The 18,346-nt window shown below is 39.3% G+C and overlaps 1 protein-coding gene across 1 annotated transcript in view; it reads left to right on the top strand.

Annotated features, from left to right (window-relative positions):
• Window positions 1-11,422, top strand: part of LOC119410882 (protein jagged-1) — a 77,683-nt gene extending 66,261 nt beyond the window's left edge. Inside the window, exons 9-13 of the mRNA XM_037677804.1 lie at window positions 1,437-1,550; window positions 6,972-7,085; window positions 7,530-7,576; window positions 10,761-10,911; window positions 10,992-11,422. Of these exons, the coding sequence (XP_037533732.1) occupies window positions 1,437-1,550; window positions 6,972-7,085; window positions 7,530-7,576; window positions 10,761-10,911; window positions 10,992-11,422 (857 nt within the window). The remainder of the gene's footprint in view (window positions 1-1,436; window positions 1,551-6,971; window positions 7,086-7,529; window positions 7,577-10,760; window positions 10,912-10,991) is intronic.
• Window positions 11,423-18,346: the final 6,924 nt, after the last annotated feature.

Below are 18,346 nucleotides of genomic sequence, written 5' to 3'. Positions count from 1 at the left end.
TCGGCCGGACTGCACTTACTGCAGCTACGATTAAAGCTCCAAAATGTTCAATTTAGCACTATAATGATCATATTTTGTACTTTTTTATTTATTTATAGGGCTTTGCTCAGGGTCCCAGGGAGTGGCCGATCACAGGCTCACCTTCTCTAACCTCTGCGCCACCACTCCCACCAGGATCACCATTTTGCACTAATATTGTAAATTCAGCCACCGTTTCAAACACTGTCAATTCCAGGAAATGTTTTAACGGTATGAGTTCCCACGGGTTGAGGTGTGTGAAACCTGTCGTCTGCATCACCTTGTGCCTACCGTTGATAAAGGTCAGGCTTGTTGTAGTCTGCCATCAGATCTGCATGCTTTGGCCTCAGGTCATGTGACCTTTGTGCGTGTGAACCTCCTCCGTACGGTGGGTTTGAGCTCGTGTTGTTTGTGACTGCCTGTGAGATCTGATCTCACAGTTCATGGTCCGTCAGAGCTGTTTGTGTAAACAAGCGGCGTTCCACATCCTCTGCGATCACCTCCATCAGGATAAACAGAGCCGCAGGTCGGACTCTGGCAAGAAAAAAACAAAACTCAGAGATGGAGATGAAGAGAGAGACAAACAGGGGACGAAAGGAACAGTTTATTTTTACTCTTGTTGTTTGTTGCTCTGATGATTTACAGTCAGGGAGGCCGTCTATCTCTAGATGTGTTGTTGTGGGGTGTCGGGGGAAACACAGCAAGAGGATCGTCAGGCTTGCAGGGAATTAAAATCCCAAAACCACAACACAGCTCCATTTTCAGACTTGATTTATATGTATAACGGATATTAATTAAAGGCCTCTTTGTTTGTTATGAATTCTCTGTCTCGTTTTGGGAGAAGAGCCGCTGTAGTTTGGCGGGATTGTTATTGCTGAGGGTTGGGGTCAGAGAGATGGAAAATTGTTGTTCTGCAGGGTTAGGTAAATGAAAAAAAGGTTATGAGAGACACTGAGAGCTCTTGAAGTGAAATATGGGAAAGCTGGGACGCCACTACTGCACAAAAATGCCCTCTGAAGTTACGCTTGGTTAAAAATAGCTTCTTCTTGTTTTCCTCTCTTTGTTTATCTGCTTGATTCCTTCACAGATAAGTGGAAAAAGGCTCCAGTTTTGCATTTTGTTCGTCATTCTCCCCTCATCCTTTCCATTTTTTAAACCCACTCACCCCTTTTTTCCTCCTCTCTGGTGAACGGTTTGAAGTGTCAGTCATGTACTCGCAGCCGATGACTGTATTTATCTGTGTGTACACAGAAATCAGAGCAGCACAAAGAAGAATGAAAACATCCACCACCGCAGCATGCTAATACTACAGTTCAGATCACACACATGGTGGCATCACACCAACCGAGTGTGCGCCTAACACACAGTCTCATTACACAAACCAGTAGCTCATGTATTTTATCTTCTTCCCCTCTCAGCGGTGAGGCAGTGTGATCGCAGCCCGTGTGGGCGTGGAGCGACGTGTCAGGAGGCTCCGGGAGGTTTCCGGTGTCTCTGTCCACCTGGATGGACCGGCAGGACATGCCAGCTGGGTCAGTGGGTCACAGTTACAATGGAGTTGATCTGTTATACATTTAATGTATCTGTAGCGAGTTGATGCTTCTGAATTATATAGCCTGTTGCTTCAAATGCCCCTAAAACAAAGAACATCATAACAGAGTTCAGAAATGACTAAATTCATTTAAAAAGAAACCAGAGAAACTGTAATTTCTGCAAAAATGCAGTGTGAATACTGAGTGCTGAACTTTTCAGAAAAAGCTGAAACTGAGTTGGTAAAAGAAACAGAGCACTAGCTAAAATTCTAGGTAAATGCTAAAAGTAGCAACAAGCTAGTGTAGTGATTATAAAATTGTTTCAGTTAAAAAAAATGGACAAAAAAAACTTAAGAAAAATGTTATTGTTTTGTATTATTTGGCTAAAATTGTATTTGGTTCATGGTAATATTTGGGAAATGTAAATGGAAAAAAAACACCATAATTCATTCCTCAGTTGAAGAAAAATTCATGGGAGTAAGATGCACTGTGATTACTGATCTAAATATCTATGATCAAATTTTCTGGTCTTGCAGTTCAAGGGTCACAGAATGATGCAGTAGAATAATAACACATCTTAAATACATTTTTTTAATGTTACTTTTCTGACTATAATTGTTTATAGACTTTAGAGAGTGATACAATTTCAAAGTTTATGTTTTGAGAGTTTTATTTACTGATCGTGTCTCTATTAGTTATGTCTAAACTAACACAGGTGAAATGTGTTGCTTCTGCTCACCCATTACAACACTGGACGTGACAGAAGTAACACTGTGTCTTTGTCTGTTTCACCTTACAGGTAAACATTCTGACTAAGTTTTATAACTATATTTATGGTCACTGAGTTTAGGAAACAAGTAGGAAATGTCTGCAGTAACCTTAACAGCTGGAGTAAATGTGGCTTTGATAAGAGTTTTACTCAGCAGTTTTCTTGCCAACTGTGTCCCATGCACAGATGTTGCCATGCAGGTATACCCACAATGTTTGTGAGCAATGTTCAGGACTCAGGGAAGATATTTTGTGGTTAAAATGTTATGTTGTTTTATATGAGTGAAATAATGTTTTTAATAGCTGTAACTTTGTAAGACATCAGTCTAGTTAGATATGTATGATGCACAGATAATTGATTTATGTTTTCATATTGTTACATGTAAGGTTTATATATGATGCTGTAGTTGTGTAGTCTGCTGCTCATGCTGAAGATATATATGAAGTCTTGATTTGTGTTGGCACAAAGACATCTTGAGCAATTAATGCTGTGTGGTTCATTGTTTATTTTTGTAACTGAATTACATTTTTTTTATGTGACAATGTTATACTGAAAACTGTTCTTGAAAGAACATTACAACACTGGAGGTGACAGAAGTAACACTGTCTTTGTTTCCCCTTTCTCCTTTACAGGGGTATAACACTAGCTAAAAGCTAAAAGTTACAGAACAGTAGCTAAAAATAGCAAAACGCAAACAAAAAAATACACGTTGCAAAAATATAATAAAGATAAAAGTAGCTAAGTGCTTGTTAAATAAAAAGAATAACAAATCATAAACTAAAAGCCAAATGTAGCAAAAGGCTTGCTAAAATGTAAAAGTCAGAAAATGCTAGCTGAAAGGTAAAAATAGCAAAACACACTAAAAACTAAATGTAGCAAAAGGCTAACTTTAAACTAAAAGTAGCTAAATACTGGCTAAAAGAAAAGATTAGCAAACACAAACTAAAAGCTAAATGTAGCACACAAACAATTAAAAGCCACATGTAGCAAAAGGCTAGCTAAAATCTAAAAGTCAGAAAATGCTAGCTGAAATGTAAAAATAACTAAACACACACTAAAAACTAAATGCAGCAAAAAGCTAACTTTAAACTAAAAGTAGCTAAATACTGGCTAACAGAAAAGGTTATCAAAACACCAACTAAAAGCCAAATGTAGCAAAAGGCTAGCTAAAAACTAAGTCGGAAAATGCTAGCTGAAAGGTAAAAATAACTAAACACACACTAAAAACTAAATGTAGCAAAAGGCTCACTTTAACCTAAAAGTAGCTAAATACTGGCTAACAGAAAAGATTAGCAAAACACAAACTAAAAGCTAAATGTAGCTAAAAGCTAGTCAAAAGCTAAATGTATCAAAAGGTTAACTTTAAAGATAAAATTAGCAATACACTAAAAGCTCAATAGCAAAAGGCAAGCTCTAAGCTAAATAGAAAAACAAAAAAGTAATTATTAGCTAAAATTAGCAGAACAGTAGCTGAAAGCTAAAATTATGAAAACATTGCGAAGAATCTGAGTTCACATATTGCATGCAAAGAGAAGGAAAAGTAAAAAAAAACAAAAAAAACTAAACTACAAAGGTTTAAAATGCCACGTGGAAAAAGCTCAACAGAAGAAATCAAAAGAAACCAAATTCAAATCAGAGACAAAATTACTGAGCGGGAAGAAAACAAAACGTTTGGGCACCAAGACAATTTGCCAGAAAACCAAAGAGTTGTTAACGTGAGTGACGACTAACTGAACACAGAGACGGAGGAAAATCAAAAACAGAACGTAAAACTGCACAAGACCACAGGGAGAGAGGAATTTCTTTTAAATAGTGACTATTTTTTATCAATAGGATAATAGAGGAGCAATCTGAGGAATTTATTTTAAATAGTCACTATTTTTTATCTATAGGATAATAGAGGAGCAATCTGAGGAATTTATTTTAAATAGTGACTATTTTTTATCAATAGGATAATAGAGGAGCAATCTGTTGTTTTTATGTGCAGAAATAAGATGCTTAAAACAGTTTAATAACTACTGTTTCTGTGAAGAGTGGGATGTTGTTCAGTTTAAACAATACTCCACAGGAAGAGGTTGTCTTCCCCAAATGAAACACAAAAACCTTAAAATGTTTTTTCAAGCTTGTCTAAAAGATTTCATCATGAGCAACAGCTTAAAAATCTAAAACCTGCAACCAACTTCACTTTGCTGCTTGAATCCACCCCCCTCCAATAAGTTTAGTTTGAAATGTGATCTGAATTAAAAGTGCAAATTAAAGTGACAGTAGAAGCCAACAGCATGATAATTTTCCCATCAACCCTTGCTGACTTTGAATTAGTCGTCTATAAATGCACCGTCATGTTCCTTTGGGCTGCGTTCGCTCATATTGACGTGCAAGCTTCCAGAAGCTTGTTGTGTTGCAGGTTCGCACAAAATGAGCTGAAACTCGCACATTATATAGACTTACCGAGGCTTCAGGGGTTTGAAGTGAAACCTGACACATATTTCAGGGTGACAGCCTCCCCTGCTCCTCTGTGCTCCAGCGATGTGTCATCCTGACACTTTGTAATCCCTCACGGTTCCACATCGCAGATCAGAAGCTCGCAGTGTAACCTGCATGCTCACCAAACTGAAAGTCGAAAACTTTTTATAGCCTGAGACGATAAGAGCGTCAGAATATCCCGATTCTCCTTTAAGTGATTTCTGTCAGCAGCATCATTCCCTTATCTTCAGTCACACTAAGCTCACATCCAGAGCTGAATCCTAAAAACAACCCTCAGCAACAGTAAATGGCTTATTTACCATTTTTTGACTGATCGTTTTTATTTATTCATTAAGTTTTGCTTTTAAAGCTTCGTTGTTTGTCAGGGCATTTGAAGAAGCTCCCAGGTTTTACCATATCAGCACACCGTATTTTCTGGAGTACAAGTCGCATCAGTCAAAAAAAGCATCATGAAGAGGAAAAAAAACATATAAAAGTCGCTTCGGCGAATAAGTCGCATTTATTGTGCGTCACCGTTGACCCCCGGGAAATGTGGGCTGGTGTTATGCCAAAAATCAATTGGCGGCCGCGGGAGCGCGCACGGGAGGACTCGCTGTTGCAGTTCTTCGAAATTTAACGACTAACACTTAAAAACAGTTGTTTGTTCGACATTATAGCAAAGGTGTGTCTCAGTTTAACTTTTCCTTAATTAATTCATTTTAATGGTCAATGTTTTTTTTTTGGGGGGGGGGGGGGTGTAGCGGTACAGGAACGGGCGCTTGTCGTATTTTATTGTTGTCAACGGGGTGAGGGTGGGTGGAGGAGGACGGGACAGAGTCATGTCTGTGTTGCCCACCTGCTAGGTTAGTGCTACTTTGCTGGGGAGGGGGGATATATGTCACTAGCATTTTTGCTAGCCTGTTTATATTGCGCCCTGCTCTACATCAATATCAACAGTTGTCGACCGGGGGAGGGGGGGTAGACAGGGCGCTCAGTTCTGATGACAGGGCGGCACGCCCCGCTTGTATAATGGTAGGGGAAACGCTGAATACTCAAGACAGGGTGCATTTAAAAGCAAATTTCTGCCGAACTTCATACGTTCCAACAGTTCTAGTAAATGCTTCACAGTAAATTTTTATAATGTGTAATTTTTTCGTAGAAGTTTTAAGATTTTGAAATTAATGGTTTATTTACAATCTTAACTTTTAGGTCACAAATCAGGATTTTAATCCTGGACAGTGTTGAGGCTCAGGCTTAAAGATGAAGTGAGGAGCTCCGTTTTCCCGGAGGAGCTCAGAGTTGGTCGTTTATTCAGAGCACTGTCTGTGTTGCTGTTTGCAACACGAGCAGTCTGAAGTATAATCTGCTGCCTAAACTGTAAAAAAAAAAAACTTAAAATTGTTCTGATTGATTGAAAAGTTGTTTCACATGGCTTAGATTCACCCCTAAATGGGCATGTTTCTGATTAGCGGTTAGCTTAACTCCTTGTGAGAATGTCCCTCTGATTCTACAAAGTGAGATCACTGACTGCTGAGATTCAGCAATCAGAGTGATCTGAATTCAAGATTCAGTTTTTGCCATCTCTTAAAGAATTAATGAGAAATTTTATTTCACTGACACATATTTAGTGTTGAGCAGCTCATCTGGGTCTCTTCCCACTCGGTGCCAAAAACTTATGTACATTAACCACATAATAATTAGACTGCTCTGCCTTGAAGGCCTCAGAGGCAACACATATCTCATTAATAAGCTTCAGTGCCTTTATTAACCCGCACAGTGAAATAAATTACTTTCTAAATATTAGCAAGCATGAGAGCAACAAATTTCCCCAAAGGGATGAATAAAAATCTATTAAAACGTCTAAAAGTCGAACTGTTGAACAGTCTTCGTCTAATGAAATGCACTCCAGATTTAATTTCCACTGGTTTAGATGGAACCTTTTAAGTCATGTGTGTTGTAAACGTCACGTGACTCACCTGTACAGTTATTCTAAACAAGTTGATGTTTGTGTTTACTCAGCGTGACAAAATACACTCGCATGGTGTCACATCAGTCCGTTTTTATATTTACTCACCTATTCAGCATAAATTCAACACCTTGCAGATATTGTTGACGATAAAAATTGTAATTTTGTATTAATTTGCGCTTTTTAGGAAACTTTTCTTGTCTTTTTTGCTTTGCGTCTTTAGATGCCAACGAGTGCGAAACGAGTATTTGTGTCCACGCCCGCTCTTGTCGCAACCTGATCGGTGGATACCTGTGTGATTGCCTTCCTGGATGGACCGGCCCTAACTGTGACATCAGTACGTATAAAAGGACTCCAAATCAAAAAAGCTAACTAAAAGAAAGGAGACAAGCTGAAAGAGACAAGAGAAGTGATTGTCCTGTGGCAGGTAGTGAAACATGAGCATCCTTTAAACATCAGTTCTCCTGCAGCTCAGAGTTTCTGTGAACAGGAGATCGTCTTACTCCATCAAACATTTCTCACAGGCTGAAACTCTGAACGAGCAGATCAACAATAGGCGTGAGTGAAGGTTTGTTTTCAGGCTTTCCTGCAGCTGCTTTTCACATATCGCTCTAAAAAAGGAAGTTTTGGCTGTGGTTGCGATTCGGATCAGGCTTGTGATTGATGATGTCAGCTTTTTGTTTTTTTCTGCATGTTATTGTTGACAGGCCTGTGGTTTTATTAAAATCTCGTTTTATTGTGACAGTTTCATCAGGTGTTTGTGTTTATTTCTCATTTCCAGGGAACAGCAGCTGCCAGGGTTTGTGTTTAAACGACGGACGCTGCGAGGTGAGTCCAGTTGGAACATTAGGAATGTAAAAAGAAAATTTGTCTGTCTTTACAGTTCTGTGTATTCTCAAAACGACAAACATTATTGCTTGTGTCAGATCCATGTGTCTCTAGCCCCTCACTACATGTCATATAAAATTAAATTCTGGGTGCCTACTTTATTTATTTATTTATTGGTACTTTTTAAACCTCAACTTCATGTTTTATTTAGTACCCTATTAGGCATGGGCTGGTATGATAACCTTGAGCAAACATTTCATGGTATTAGAACAAAAATCCAAAAGCATGATTTATTTGCCTTTATTTAAAATCAAAATTGCAAATACAGTAGTCCCTCGCTACTTCGCGATTCATTTTTCGCTGACTCGCTCTGTCACGGTTTTTCAAAGTAAGATTGGACATGACACACCAATTGGCTGATTGATGGATGAGCCGCACGATTGGCATGGATTTTTTTATTTAAAATAAATTATTTTAAATGATTTAGCACCTGTGTGCAGCCCACAGCTGTGCGAGAAGCTTCCTCCTGCAGCTGATTAGCTGATCTCCATGCAGAGCAAAAAAAGTGGGTGTGGCCGAGAGTGCAGCCGGAGCTGAAATTTCAATTAAATTCAATTCAGTTTCTTTATATAGCGCCAAGTCACAACAAAAGTCATCTCAGAGCACTGAATAAAAACAAATCATGACATTCTGTGCTCTTTTAGATCATTTAGAGTTTAAAAACATTTTGTTTAAAATATTGCAAGAGTGTGGGAAGGGTTTAAAAAACTTTTCATATATATACTGTATTTTTCACCCTATAAGTCATGGTTTTTTGCATAATTTACATGCCCTGCAACTTCAAGGCTGAAGCAACGTATTTATGGATTTTTTTCCCCATATTTATAAACCAATTTTTGGCTGAAATATGACCATTTTCATTCATTGACTTGAAAAATTGAACACTACCGTTTCAGCCACAAGATGGCACTTTGTATGGCATGCCGTTGTGTCATATAATAGGTAATAGTGGCTATTAATGACAAATTCAAAAAAGTTCAAGACAAAAACAACTGGGCTTTATTTATTATACTTTACTTTATACTTATTGTTTTTGCCTTGAACTTTTTTTGTATTTACCATGTCCTGGATGACTGAAAATCTTCACCAGCTATTAATGACACAATCGGCTTCGTTCTGCTCGCTGCTTGGATCAACCGTCAAACCAGCTGCACCGTCCCGGCGAAATGCAGCTGATTTGACCATTAAAGTGCATTTATTAAGCAAAAGTTAGACTGAGACGCACCTTTGCTATAATTTCTAGCAAACAAATAATTGTTTTAGGTGCTTTTCTTGTTAAAGTTCAAAAAAACGCGCAGCATTCCTCCTCCCTTTTTACCTCCCTGTCTGTGCGCTCCCTGGAGCACCGAGGCAGTGAATACTTTTGACATGCAGCTGATTTGACCGTTAAAGTCCTTTTATTAAAGAAAAGTTAGACTGAGACACACCTTTAGTATAAAGTCAAGCAAACAAATAATTGTTTTAGGTGTTTATCTTGTTAAATTTCGAAGAAACGCACAGCAACTCGTCCTTCTGCACATTCCTACATCCACCTATCGGGCTTTGAAATACATCTGATTTGACCGTCAAAGTGCATTTATTAAGCAAAAGTTAGACTGAGACACACCTTTGCTATAATTTCGAGCAAACAAATAATTGTTTTTAAGTGTTAGTCTTGTGAAATTCTTGTTAAAGTCCTCCTGTGCATGCTCCCGCGGCTGCCATTTGCCACAACACCTGCCCACATTTCCAAGTTGTCAGCGGTGACGCATAATAGATGCGACGTATACGGCGAAGCAACATACTTATGGATTTTTCCACTTTATTAGACAAATGTGGACTGATGCAACTTATGGAGCGACGTGTATGGCGAAAAATACTGTATATATATATATATCAATACTGCAATAAACTACTACTTACTACTTGAACTACTATTCCTACTTTGTGGTTTTTCACTTATCGTAGGGCTTCAGGGTGCAGATCCCCCGCAATAAACAAAGGACTACTGTTCTATCACTAGTTTTTCCCTAAATAACTGTTATATTATAGGTATAATAGTGTAATGAAGCTTAATATGATCATTTAGATCATATTAAATGATCATTTAGAGTTATTTTAGTTTAATGCACAAATACATTTGTGAATACTGAGAAAATAATCTGTTTTAAAATAAATTTATCAGCTTTTTCCTGCACTCAGGACAAATTTTACATCAATTTACGGTTAGGAACAACAAAAAAACAGGTCTCTCTTGTAAATGAGTCCTTGTGACTCACTGAGACTAACCAGTATAGATAAAGGTTGAATGAATGACAAACAAGCTGTTCTTATATCACATCCCTTACAGGACCAGTTGTTGGGGTCCAGATGCTTGTGTCCGTCTGGTTTCTCTGGAAAATACTGCCAGAATGGTCCGAGTCCTTGTGACAGCTCCCCGTGTCTGAACGGAGGACAGTGTGTGGAGCAGGATGGACGGCCGGCGACGTGCAACTGTCCCGCGGGACATTCAGGAATCTTCTGTGAGGTTGGGAAACTGATTTAAAACAAAATGAATCACTCGACTGTAGTGAATTAACGCCAGGCGTTAATGCAGGTCAATGAGAAAAGTGATCAAAATGAGAAGACATTAAAAAAATAAGTTGCTGTTTGATAAATGTTGACAAAAGCCTGTCATTCCTTGATAGAACGCAAACCGCCTTTCACCTTTCCTACCAGAGTTTTACACCGAGATAATCTTATGTTGAGAAATGACCCAAAAAAAGTTGTTTTGGTCAAACCATGAATATAAAACTGCGCATCAGAGGATGTCATGCTTAATTTGTGTTGTGACTGAGTCTCAGCTACTAACGCACCAAGTTTTAGGTCATTGTAAAAATCGACTGTGTTATAGTTATTGTTGTGTTTGTTAAGGTCACTTGGCTGTGGCAGCCATCTTGAATGGGCTGTCTCCAAACGTTCATCATTTGTAAAGGAACGTATAATGATTTTTGACGTGTTTAATGAGTTTTAATTTTATTTGTCCACTGATTTTTCTAACAAACAGACACACACGGAAACATCATCGCCTGTCTTTGTCTTCTGGTGGTGGCTGATAAATAGAATATTATTTTCTTAAAATTTTGTTTCACTCTTGTGGTTTTAGGTAAAATTGGACCTGTGTAATCCCAATCCCTGCCAACAGGGGGCGCAGTGTCACAGCACCGAGGGCAAGTACACATGTGCATGTCCAGATGGTTTCTTTGGCAACGAGTGTGTGAGCCTCAGAGGTCCTTGTATTGGTCAACATTGTCCAGGTAAGAGAAGTACAGTTCGTATCTAAAATATAAGAAAATTTAAATGAAGTCTGGTGTGACCTCTGCCTGCTCCTCTGAAGGTGCCATGTCTGACACGACACACGGGGGCCTCAGCTTCTACATGATCCTGGTGGGGGTCATAGCCCTGGTGACGGTCTGTGGCTGTGCCGTCTGCGCGTTCACCTTCTCCCACCTCCATCGGAAGAAGAAGAAGCAGCAGTCGGTCCCACAGGAGGAAGGCATCAACAACCAGAGGGAGTTCGTCAACTTGATCAGAAACGTGGACCGTCCCGTTCCCCTCGTCCCCCCTGCCCCACCACCAACTCACCCACCTGCCCCCGTCTCACGTTGCTACGAGGAGATTGAACTGACCCTGCCGCCTTCCCCGGCTCCATCACACCCCTCCCCAGCACTGAAACCAGCTCACGCCCCCAAACTAGACATCTCAAACCGAGAAAGAGAGAAGTTGAACCGGTTCCACTGCACAGACAATCAAGAACTGGAGGTTTGATCCTTTCTGTGGACTTCTGAGCCCCTCAGGAGCTTTCCTCAATTCATTTGGAGTTTTTAGCACTTTTTCTGTTGGCAGGACCCAGGTCCAGTTACCTGCAATGTGTCAGCGGTGCAGGTGAGACCGTGAGCTCAGATGATGACACTCAGCTGACACTCGAGGAACAAATGCTGCTAAAGCCTCGCCGTGTTGTCCTCTTTGAGCACATCATGGTGGCTAAAAGAGGAAGCAGGTGATATTTGAAAAAAAGACTTTAGGATTGCCTTGGTGTGCCTGCGATGTAGCCTCTGACGTGTCAAGCTCCAGTCCACCTGACTGGTGTCCAGAACTTCATTTCTGTTTCCGGCTCTGACCAACACACCAGAGGATGGATGCATATTTAACACTTGTGTGATTTGTGTGTGGCTGGGTGTTTGTGAGCGCAGCTGAGCGTGAACGAAAGAATGTAAATTATGAGTGTATGTGCGGGGAGGGGAAATCAGTAAACATTACTTAACGAAAAACTACAACAAATTTATTCTTGTCAAAAGGGGAGTTTTTATGCCCCTGATGGAAAGGCTTTTAAGCCGCCTGTTTTTAAACTACACACTGTTGCCTGCATTGTTTTTGTAATGCTGCAGTTTGTCGAGGACGTATGGTTTTTGTTTTCATACCTGCGTGTAAAAAAGCTTTTTTGTACATAAATATCTTGTACATAATGACGCTCTTTTTGTACTGTGGTTCAGTATGGAAGTATCACTGTATTACTTTGTCGTTTTTCACTTTCCATTCAGAGCGAAGAGCACATGTGGACTGTAATAAAAGTGCATTTACCAACTTTGTTTTGACTCCTCGTTGTGTTCAGTGCTGGAGGAGTCGTGCTGCTGGCCCTGAAACAGGAAAAATAAATAACTATCAGCTTAAGCAAGAGGTTTACATAAAAGCAGTCGTATCAAGTAATTGTTGGATGTAAATAAAGTTTGTCGTTTAAAACAAAAGTTTTAAACTTGTCAGATTAAAGTCAAAGATATTTGTGTGTTTTCATTAGAAACATTCTTAAAGGTCCAAGTTTTCTTTGGAAGGTTTACTTTGGGTGCAAAAAGTTTTAATGCTCAGTTTTATATATATATATATATATATATATATATAGATGTGTGTGTGTATATATATATAGATGTGTGTGTGTGTATATTTATATATATATAAATTGTATATATATGTATATATTTATATATATATATGTATGTATACATGTGTATATATATATAGATGTGTGTGTGTATATATTTATATATAAATTGTATATATATGTATGTATTTATATATATATGTATGTATACATGTGTATATATATATGTATATACATATATATATGTATATACATATATATGCATATACATATATATATATATATGTATATATACACACATGTATACATACATATATATGTAGGGTCCCAGTTACACCCAAAAATAGCAAAATATAAAATATTAAAACAAAAACTAAATAAATAAGGATCTAAGATATACGCTAAATGAACACCAAACGATAACTAAAAGATCTAAGATATACACTAACCAATAATATAAAATACAATATGACGTATCAACAGCAGCCCGAACATGAGTCTGTGGTGAGCAGATGGGTTTGAATAAATACAGCAGCATGAGATCAGCAGCACACAAATCACATATTATCTATTAATAATAATAATAACATCATCACAATGTCAGCACTGTATGTTTCCATACAATGGCGAAATTAGTCTCTGCATTTAACCCATCCACCACCAGGTGGTGCAATTAAAGTGACATTACAATTATTTTTTTTCTTATTTTTCCTTACAATGACTATCCTGGTTAGATTCATGAGTCTAACAGCTTCAGGGTAGAAGCTGTTCCTCAGTCTAGTGGTTCTACACTTAATGCTCCACGACCTTCTGCATGAGGGAAGCGGTGCAAAAAGTGTGTGTGCTGGGTGAGTGGGGTCCTTCATGATGCAGGTGGCCCTCTTCCTTCATCTGAAGGTGTAGATGTCTGTGATGGTGGGGAGGCTGACTCCAACAGACTTCTGTGCAGCCTTCACCACTCTCTGCAAAGCTTTTCTTTCTGCAGCTGTGCAGCCTCCATGTCACACGTTGATGCTGAAGCACAGGATGCTCTCCACTGCACACCTGTATTGGATATATACACAATATATATATGGTTGAATTAAATTATATATGAATTATTTTCTTTATTTTCATTTCACTCAGACGTTCCAAAGTTTTAACTTAAATAAGAATGTAAAGTAGAATGATGATTCGTGTCATGGTTTTTGAATGAATGTGAATTGGACTTTCATTTTGTAACTGATGCAAAAAGTCTCCTCATGTATAGACTTTCCTGCCACATTTGAAAACAGTCATACACTGACTGGTCAAATAAATAATTAAAATATGTAATCGATCCGCAGGGATGTATACATTTCAAGTGGAAACAAGTTAATAGATGTAAAGAGCTGTTGTCATTATTCTGTTGTTCTCTTCAGGAACGTCCTGTCATGAATACTTGGGGCTCTAAGTCTCTGCCACTGTTATACTGTGGGTCAGAACCTGGAAAGTTTGTGAATCATTTCAGGTTGATTGGTCATGACATGGGCAGCACGGTGGCACAACTGGTAGAGCTGCTGCCTCTCAGTGAGCAGGTCCTTGGTTCAAACCCCGGTCCAGGGGCCTTTCTGGGTGGAGTTTGCATGTTCTCTCCGTGCATGCGTGGGTTTTCTCCGGGTACTCCGGTTTCCTCCCACAGACCAAAAACATGCATGTTAGGCTGATTGGTAACTCTAAATTGTCCCTAGGTGTGAGTGAGAAAGTGAATGGTTGTTTGTCTTGTTTGTCTCTATGTGGCCCTGTAATGGACTTGCGACCCATCCAGGGTGTACCCCGCCCCTCGCACAGTGATTGCTGGACATGGGCACCGGCGACCCCCGTGACCCAAAATGGAATAAACGGGTAAAGATAATGGATGGATGGATGGATGGATGGATGGATGGATGGATGGATGGATGGATGGTCATGACATCAGGCTGGTGCAGGGAGTGTACAGCATCATTTCCATCCAGCCTGCACTGTGAGGCTTTGCTGCAGCCTAAACAGTCTGAACGAAGCTAAGTCTTTAGAAGTTTTCTGTCAAATTGTGTTCAAATGGTTGATCGCTAAGTCAGAACAAAGACAGTGTGTGAAAGGAAAGGTTTTGTGCATTGGGGCTGTGTAAAGTAACTGCGGGGGTCACAGCAGTAACAGTTAACGACCAAATGAATGTGACAAATGTGACCTTTGTCCTGTGCAAACAGCGGCAGACTGGAAACGAACACAGGCTTCCTGTCACCATGCTGGATGGGAGGAAATGAAGGAAACAGAATTGACACTCTCATGCACGCATATGGTATGCACAAAACTCTCTCTTCACTTGCTGTGCACCGCCGGACGTCAGAATCCATCTGCTGATTAGAAAGTTTACATTAAGCTGGGAGGTCACTGCCACTGAGCCAAAAAACTCCTTTGTAATGTCTCGTTTTATCTTGTTTTTACCAGGTGATGACAGTGTTGAAGCTGAGACCCATCAGTTGTGAAGGTAAACTGGGAGTCTCAAAGGTAGATGCTAATATTAAAACAAACAACAACAAAAAAAGATAAATAAATTTGAAAACAGAACTGTTCATCTTGGCATTTTTCATTCATAGAAACAATGATTTGTTGCTCAAGCAGTGACTGACTTATCAGAGGGGGTCAAGGAATGAAGTGAATGAGGAACAGCTGAAAAATTGGTTCATCTGGCATAAAAAGTTAATTAATTGCCTCTCACGTCTTTTACTCTTTCCACGTTCTTCCTTTCCTGCTTGAGGGAGACTGAAAGTGATCTTCAACAACTGTCTTACAGGGACACCGTGTGGCCATCATGAACTCAACTCAAAAAAGTTAGAACGTTTGGGCTTTTCTTTCTTTGTTGTAATAAATCTTATCTTGTTGGAAAATCAGGGGCGATGCTAGGATCTGACCTTTAGGGGTGCTTAGCCCCCAGTGCTCACAATGTCTCTTGGCTTGAGCAATGTGGTGGCCATGCAAGTTTAATAATAAGGTTAGTTCATTGGGTCAGACGAGTATGTTTGCACTCTTTGCACACATTAAAAAAACATTATATATTGACAAATCCTACAATGTTACATGTCCTATACATTAGGACAAATTGTGATCGCTGATTGCTCAGTGGCTAACAAGCCTGCTGGATTGATTGACAGGTGGCGTTGAGGATCCGACTCGCGCAAAAAAAAAATTATAGATTTTACTGGACTGTTTAAGAGTGTCATAATTTATTCCATATTTATTCAATATTTTGATAAATCTATGGTTTGAGAACTGAGTTTTCTTCCAAAATCTTAATGATTGTTCCTTTATTTTCAGGGGTGCTGAGTTACAATTTATGGATCCTTGGGGACCCCCAAAATGAGGCTGAAATCCCCACTTTTGGAAATCCTGTTTATTTCCTCTTAAATGATGTCACATTTATAAAGAAAACACATTGTGGGTTAAGCAGCAGAGTTGAGTACGTGGGATGCACCCATGAAAAATTCATCAAATCTTCTCTGTTGATGTCAAACATCTTATTCTGATATTAACTCTTGTTTTGAGCTTCTGATACTCCAGGTCTTGATAATCTGGTGACTGACTGGCACTGGATTGTCAGCACCTAAGAACAACCAGTGGCAATGCCATCATTTCAGTCTGAGACCAAACTCTATCCTGGATGACAATGCTCGCCCCCACAGAGCGGGGTTTATCAGAGACGACATCCAGATTTTGAGAGTGGAGAGAATGGAATGGGTTCCCTACAGTCCTCCTGACCTCAACCCCCTTGAACACCTGTAGGATCAGCTTGGGCGTGCTGTTTGCTCCAGAGTGACCAACACAACCATCCATCCATCCATCCATTATCTTTACCCGCTTATTCCATTTTGGGTCACGGGGGTCGCTGGTGCCCATGTCCAGCAATCACTGTGCGAGGGGCGGGGTACACCCTGGACGGGTCGCAAGTCCATCACAGGGACACATAGAGACAAACGAGACAAACAACCATTCTCTCTCTCACTCACACCTAGGGACAATTTAGAGTTACCAATCAGCCTAACATGCATGTTTTTGGTCTGTGGGAGGAAACCGGAGTACCCGGAGAAAACCCACGCATGCACGGAGAGAACATGCAAACTCCACCCAGAAAGGCCCCTGGACCGGGGTTTGAACCAGGGACCTGCGCGCTGAGAGGCAGCAGCTCTACCAGTTGTGCCACCGTGCTGCCACCAACACAACCATACTGTTTAATTTACAACAAATTCTGGTTCAAGAATGAGATGCATCCCGCAGTAGATTGTGTCCAGGCTGGGAAGCAGCATGAGGAGGAGATACCAGGCTGTTCTCGCTGTGTATGGTTCTTCCACATGCTGATGAATGCTGTTCAAGAAATTAATAAATTATTAAATTCCCAATGTGTTTTGTTTCTTCAAAACAACACCAGACAAGTAGCACAAGAAGCTGTGTGGCACTGGCAGAGAAGGTTTGTCAAGTTTTCCACGAGCGTGTCCACATACTCATCTCTGCTTATCAAGTCACAAATGTATTATTTTACAAAGAGGAAATTAAACATGTTGCCAGTGATATAAGGTTTAATACCAAGAAGCATTGTTGCAACAAAGGAGTAATCAAGCAAATACTAAGGTCCTTAGTGTTTGTGCTAGTTATATAAAAATAAATGAAAAAAGGACGTGAACGTTAATTATTAATATTTAAGACTTGTTTTCTAAACTAAAGTTATTAATTTATAGCATGTTGAAGATTAAAATTTTAAAATTTATAGTTTAGTACAAGGGTCTGCAACCTACAGCTCTGGAGCCACATGCTGCTCTTTGGTCCCTCTGCAGCAGCTCTGCAGATCAAAACTAACATAAAACTGAAATTTCTTGGTTTTTATACCCACACACACAAAAAAAAAAAAAAATAATAAGTGTGGGGGGTGGGGGTAGTAAATTTCCTGTTATTTTCTTTTGCTACTATGCTAATACTAAAAGTAATACAAGGGGTAAAACATACTTTATTTCTTCAAAGTAGGATACTTAAGGAGTTTTTCCACAATTACCGGTGCAATAAATTACAAAAGCCTGCATAGCTAATTATTTTAATAAAAAATATATTAAAATGTGATACTTGTTTCCCTTTGTTACAAGAATCTGTTATTTTCTTTTGTCTTAAAATGTAAAAATATCAAAAGTTAAAAATCATTAGATATTTTTTGTTTTATAACCCTCTCCAACAAACCTAAAGTGGTCCACGGGCCACTAGTTGATAATTACAGTAGTTGCTGGTTTTGCGGCACCTGACGCATTTAATTTAGTGAATAAATTGGTAGAAATGGTTATTTTCATTGAAAAGTTAGCAGGCCCCGTGTTGATGAGGCCCACCTCGTTCCCTCAGTGCAGACTGAACTCGTCAAAAAGGCCTTGGCTTACTCTGCTCCTGTAACCTGGGACACCATGCATAAAGATCTGAAGCTGTCCACTTTGATCTCTTTAAGAGATTTTAAACATTTGATAATGTCAATTGAAATATCAAAGCAAATATGTTCTAATATGTTGGTTTTAGTATTTTACATGTCATCTTGATCTGACTGTGTTTACAACTTCTTTTATTTGATTTTAATTGCTTTTTGTTGAATTATTGTTGGCTGTACTTTAGGTTATCTGTCTAAAACATGTCTCTCTTGAAAACGTTAAAATGAATAATGTAACAAATAATCTACAAAATAAAAAAAAAATGTCTTCTGTTCTTTCGTTCCACCTCATGTACCACGTGAACTTGAACCTTGATCTGTTGGTGTCCTGTGTATTTCAGCCTGCAGCGCCCCCAGCGGCCGTCTC

The sequence above is a fragment of the Nematolebias whitei genome, chromosome 6, assembly GCF_014905685.2.
Source record: "Nematolebias whitei isolate Nwh7 chromosome 6, NemWhi1, whole genome shotgun sequence".
Lineage (NCBI taxonomy): Eukaryota > Metazoa > Chordata > Actinopteri > Cyprinodontiformes > Rivulidae > Nematolebias > Nematolebias whitei.
This window is presented reverse-complemented; position numbering and strand designations above follow the sequence as displayed.